The following is a 6,000-nucleotide window of genomic DNA, read 5'->3' as shown; positions in this document are numbered from 1 at the left end:
CATATATACAATGTCAAACAAAACAGACAGTTACAACAATGAACAAACTATTTTATTTTTGTTGATAGATTAGAACATCCCATTGAAAATAAAGAATAAAAAATATATTCTGCTACACCACTTCGAACACTTGAATCTCATGCTACAGCACACGGTGAAATTCAGGTACTGCAACATCACAGTAATCCCTGTGCACATGGGTGCACAGAAAGCCTTGAACAAATATTTATACTCAAAATAGTGCCATGTACAAAAATGTCATTCCATAAAGGCCAAACAGAAAATTTAAACATCTTTGTTTTTCTTATGCCAATGGCAATGTAAAAAATGAAAACTGTTTTCAGTCAATTACTTCCACTTAAACTGTGTGAAATCTTTTTATACTGAAGAACTCTGAAAATCAACATAATACAGCATGGAAAAAGTAAGGTATAGACAATATATTGAACATGTGGGGCATGATGTTTTCGTCAGCATATAACTAACTTTCATATGGTTATGCCAACAATCAAGTCAGGATTTTCCTAACAGAAAGAGAAAACATTCTGTTTCTTTAATCAATGCTCTGACCTTTTCTTATTAGAAAGGGCATGCTTGTATTATTCATCTAAGCATATATGCACCACAAAAGATATGCAAAACAAATTGATATAGATAACCTTTACTGTCAAATGATGTAATAATAAAAACAGTTCTCAAAATCCAAATGACTTGATAAATTCAAATTACATTTCAGTCACTTGAACTAACAAAATACTTGGACACTTGTGAGCCACAAAAATTATTATTTTGCAGCGGTATCTCTGCTCAAACCTGAGGAATATCAGACTATTGGTAAAGCAAGGCATTTTCAGAAAAGGAATTTGTAAAAAATACTTTTATACTATATGCTTTCATATAAAAAGGCAGTAAGAAATATAATAAATCTACCATTTTAGGACTAGACCTTCCCTAGGAAATAGTTTTTATCACTCATGCTATTACATACAGTACATTCAGTTTCCTACACAGAAAGCATATTTTCTTGTCCCTGATGTATATTACAATCGGCAGTGACAACAAACTGCTCTATTATCACCACTCATTCTTGCAGCTTATACAAACAGCACCAATTTTACCCAAAAAAGGCTTATTAGTTACATAGTATCACTTCCTAATAGGAAATATAAGCCCAAACCATTGGAACCAAATGCCTCTTTCCAGAAATACACCAGAATATATGGCTCAGAGTTAAGGGATGAATAACCAAGAGTATTGCATAGTACACGGATCTCGCCTGTATGAATAAAGCCACCCTTTGATTGTTTGTCACCTTCTGACTCCAAGAATGGACAAAAAAAATTTATACAGGTGCTAATGAATATGGAAGTAGTACGCAACCAAATTTACTGGTAAAAACCCAACAAGAAATTGTACAGTTTTCTCTGGCACAGTGCAAAGTACACAATAAAAAAACTGAATACATATGTACAGTGTGTATGTATATTTTTATATATATATAGTATGTATTTCCCTGACACATACAAATGTATATATAAAGAGCATGAACACACATATCCATGCCAAACTTGGCAGAAAGATGGAATGTTTAAAATGTGGATGTGTTGTTCCAGTGAAATCAGTCTGTCCCAGAAATGGCTGTTTAAACAGCCAATATGTCCTTTCGTGAAACAAAAGTATTTATTGCCTGCATAAATTGACAATATATTGTCCTTATAACTTACCAAAGGACTGATAAGCAAACTTTATAAAAGCTTATATTTGTATTAAGCCCTATCCTCCATAACCCTAAACTCTCCACACCTCTATCCGCCATGACCAAATCATATGGTTACTTCCTTTATGGAAATCTAGGAAGAATAATCTAGAATAATATACTTGAGTCTTACACTGCTGGAGGACCAGACACAGTATTCACTATGGAGACGAGATCTTCTGTTTTAAATTTTTCCTGCAAAATAAAAGTTTACAGCCACCCCCATAAAAATTGTTAACACCTGATGCTGGTTTGTTTTATTATTTTCCTTTGGGATTCAGCTGTTTTGGTTCTGAATACGAACACATTGGCTGTAACAGAGAACACAGGATTGGAAGAGCACTGTTACCTGACCTGCCTGCCCCCAGTATGATCAACTGCCCTTCCGTGCAAACCTTCGGAAATAGTTCACAAAATACTAGAGTGTAATACAGATTATATTCCTCCCCCCTTTATCCTGAATGTCTTTTTTACATTGTGAGAGTACTTTCAAAAAATAAAGATGATTTATATCAGCAAAATTGTTCCAAATAAAGGCGATGGCTGTGAACCTGAGAGCTTAGTGCGAAACGAACACATGTATTTGTGGTGCATCCCCACAGGCTAGTACTTTCCTTGTTTAAGTCTTTCAATGTGGTAGCACAACTTTAGGGCAGGCCCCAGCTTCAGTCCCATATATTTCATTATCATATCACTCCTCAGTAAGAGTAATGCCTTCCCATCAATTTCCTGCAGAAGGAAGAGAAGAAACACAACATACAACTACTTTAACAAGCTGCTTGGTAAAACTGGGAAGTACATTACATTTGTTTATCCTATAGCAAAAAGTTATCTACTTTATATAAAACTTAGTAACGTAGTACAATTTTATATTTACAGGTGGCCACTGAAAGTGAATTCATGTTAGTATTTTTTTAATGTATGGTTGAGGTATTTGGTAAGTTAGAGAACATTACAGTATGTAAAAGAAACTGACCAAAGAGCCCTCAAAATTAGGTACTGGCTGGGAAAAAAAGTGAATGGGTCAAAGGGAAAAAAAAAAAAGGAAGCTGCAAAGGAAGGCCTGTGCAGTTAGAGATTAAATGATCCAAGCACTGAGGCCTTGCACTGAACCTTGAACACAGCTGTGGGAGGATTCTGGCATGCGCATGCAAACAGTCACACGGAGAAAGGGGTTACAGACCATCTAAATCTGTGAAATAAGACAGATCTCTGCCCAGGTTAAACCAGACAGATTGTTAGGATCAACACCAAGGACAACTTAGTCAGATTTCAACAGCCTGGTTGAGAAGCTGCTGAAATGTGACAGTACTAAGCTCTTAGCAGCATTACATACTGTAGACAGGCAATTAGTTCCTTAAAACACCATAAAGAAAACCACTCTGTCTTATTTTTTTAAACATAAACCTGACCAAACAAGTGACATTTAGTCTTGTTATACAACTAAGAATAAAACATAAGACAGGAAGCTCCACTAAAAGTTATTTTCAGTTTTCTGTCCAACCCAGCTTACCCTGAGATTTAACTGTTAGTAGGAGCTGGTGCAGAACACGTGTGGAAAATACTAAAGAGAAAGCCAACCTCTTTTTGGAGGGCCGTATATACAATGAAATAAGCAAGCAGCTTTTTGCTGAGCAACCTGCTATAGAAAAGCACAGTGAGAAGGAAGAAGGGAAACCAATAACAGCACAGAGACACTGACACAGTTCTCTCTAAAGACAACATTTAATTAGATCTTACAAAACCCTACACACTGTTTTTCAAAACAGGTGAATTCAGCATTTCAATTGATTCTCTGAATTCTAGTATTAGTGACCAAATGTAAAGCTAAAGAGGCATAACAGCCTCTACTTCAGGATAATCAGTCTCCAAAACAAACTTAGAGAGGTGTCATCTAGGTAGGCCAAATGCCCCAAACTGTACACGAGAATGCCATCTCCTCTAGAGGTACCAGGGATGACAGAGGCACTATGGATGCTGGTCATTAGAACTTGGATGCTTCCAGTATTAGTGTTACTCCGTAGAAACTGGAAAGCAGTGGATATTTACTTTAGTCTAACAAGACTGGAACACAGAGAAGATATACTCCAGGAAGAGTTTCAGGTGGAAAAATAATTTTCAGCCTCCCTCTAATATATGAGTAGAGTCTATTCTACCTTCAATTGCAAACAGAGTGAGAGAGATGGAAGCTGTATTTTAAATGATTAACATGACACACAATCTACGAGAACAGAATGGATACGCATCATACATGTCTCCTAAAGAGTTCTGCATGTGGAGCTAGTGCCTGTGGATCAGCTTCTTTCACAAAACGCATTACTTCTTCTATTGACCAGGTGGAAGGATCTTTATTCAATATTCTTGAAGGTTCCCTTTTTAGTGAATTCAAATCCGGTCCAGTTGTGGAACTTGCAGCTTTTAGTATAAAAATATTGTGAAAAGAAGAAGTATCACTAGTCTACACAGGGATAACACATTTCATTTTACATAAGTCATTCTTAATATTAACATGTGGCTTTTATTATGCATTCTTTGCAGTATATAAAAATGAAAGATGTTTTATTTTCCCCCAAACAACATTGAGCTGTTCCATTTGTCTTTAAATGCCTTATATAACTACACTTATTTACAGCAGCATAAACATTAGCACTATGACATACCTAGAGGGATTAGTTTGAGTTATACTTGGCTCCTGGGTCCCAAGATGCCATTAATTGGGAATGTGGCAAAGGCAAGTTAAGCTGTGCAGACAGAGGGAGGGACAGGAGGAAACCCTATCCCCATATTTCAACAACACAGAAATAGGCAATAAGATGCTCAGCAAGTGAGCTGCATATAGTTGGCCCTCTCCAGCCTGCCTTGCTGCAGGGTCCACAATAGCAGTGAGAGGAAGGTGCAGCAGACAAGACCCGCCACACCAGCTTGCACTGCAGTGTTAGTTCTAACAGTCTTCAGTTCTGCATTTGCAGTTACATTAGCAAGCCTGACATGCTTGGCAATAGCACATTTCACTCCATATGCAAGCTTTTTTATGGCAAAGAGCTTCTTTATTCATAACTCACAGACTCTGCATGTTAATAAAAGCAGTTATATATTTAGGAAAATTTAGTTATATAGCGTACCTTCAATCTGCCTCTGTATTCGATTCCTACTAACTTCATAGTAACCGCTGCTCCCAGCAGAGCTCAAGGACAGCCTGCGCAGGATTGGGGCTGAATTTGAGGTAGCAGTCACTGACTGATGGGAATTTCTGTAATATGCTGCACTCCCTGAAGCACGATATTCTGTGGAATTTTGACAGGTCGGGCTTGAAGGATTTACAGAATTAAGTGCAGAATCCAGAGAGTCCTCAGAAAATCGGTGTTCTTTGGAAGTGCTGTTTTCCTCTATAGGCAATGTTTCTGCTACACAAAAAACCAAGTATCTATATGTTCAAAGTGATGGACATTATACCTTTGTTATTCAACCCCTTGCTATATTCTCTTAAAGATACTGATAGATTGTAAGCCTGTGAACAAGTCTCCTGTGAGGACATCACTACTGCTGAATGTTTGCCCCTTTTCCTCTAGTAATCATTGGGCTCTTTCTGTATTTTTAAAACCTTTTTTTGTAGCAGAAGATTTAATATGGCAAGTTTGAGTCTTCCATAAATAATTTCAGTTGTATTTGTTAAATACTATGAACAGGGAAGTAACAGAGGAATTTTTTTCAGGTAAAATTGTCCAATGCTAAAAATGATACATCAAAATTTTAGTCAAGCATTTTCATTATCTTTTTTTAAACTATCCTCAAAAAGCAGAGCATTAAGAATGTGTTACATTTATCTTGCAAGAAATCTTTATCATAAATAAAAACTCATGCTAACTAACAATTGTTTAATTTGTTCTAGACAGCAGAGGAAGTCACTAACTTCATAAACAAAACAAGTGGACAGTTATCGTCTGTAGATCCCAATGCATTCAGACACAGAGGCCGTCATTAAAAACTGAACAGATTGGAGGCAAAACTACTGCAAGTGCCCAGTACGGCACTCTACACATTTTGACTAAAACTGTTTATCTACATACAGTTAGTTCTTTGCACAGGGCAGGGTCTATGAGCACAGACTCTGGAAAGCTAAAAAGATACATGTGAATTACTGAACCCACTGAGCAAGTTAGAAAAAAAAAAAAAAACCCAAGCCAAAAAACCCCACATAAACCAGGTCTCCGAAGGAAGTATAACAACATTTCCCTTTTTAGTTC

The 6,000-nt window shown here is 36.8% G+C and overlaps 1 protein-coding gene across 10 annotated transcripts in view; it reads right to left on the bottom strand.

The window, feature by feature from the left end:
* Positions 1 to 1,882: 1,882 nt before the first annotated feature.
* LOC115603998 (sex comb on midleg-like protein 2) overlaps positions 1,883 to 6,000 on the bottom strand; it is a 70,531-nt gene continuing 66,413 nt past the window's right edge. For 9 of the 10 annotated variants that reach the window (XM_030476593.1, XM_030476597.1, XM_030476602.1 and 6 more), the window contains 3 exons: positions 4,879 to 5,160; positions 4,008 to 4,171; positions 1,883 to 2,485 (listed from right to left, as the gene is read on the bottom strand). In XM_030476593.1, coding sequence (XP_030332453.1) covers positions 2,360 to 2,485; positions 4,008 to 4,171; positions 4,879 to 5,160 — 572 coding nt within the window. In that variant the 3' untranslated portion in view covers positions 1,883 to 2,359. The remainder of the gene's footprint in view (positions 2,486 to 4,007; positions 4,172 to 4,878; positions 5,161 to 6,000) is intronic. The other variant, XM_030476595.1, reaches the window with a different exon arrangement.

Source organism: Strigops habroptila, chromosome 2 (assembly GCF_004027225.2).
Source record: "Strigops habroptila isolate Jane chromosome 2, bStrHab1.2.pri, whole genome shotgun sequence".
Lineage (NCBI taxonomy): Eukaryota > Metazoa > Chordata > Aves > Psittaciformes > Psittacidae > Strigops > Strigops habroptila.
Note: the sequence above shows the minus strand (reverse complement) of the source record. Positions and strands in the feature narration are given on the sequence as shown.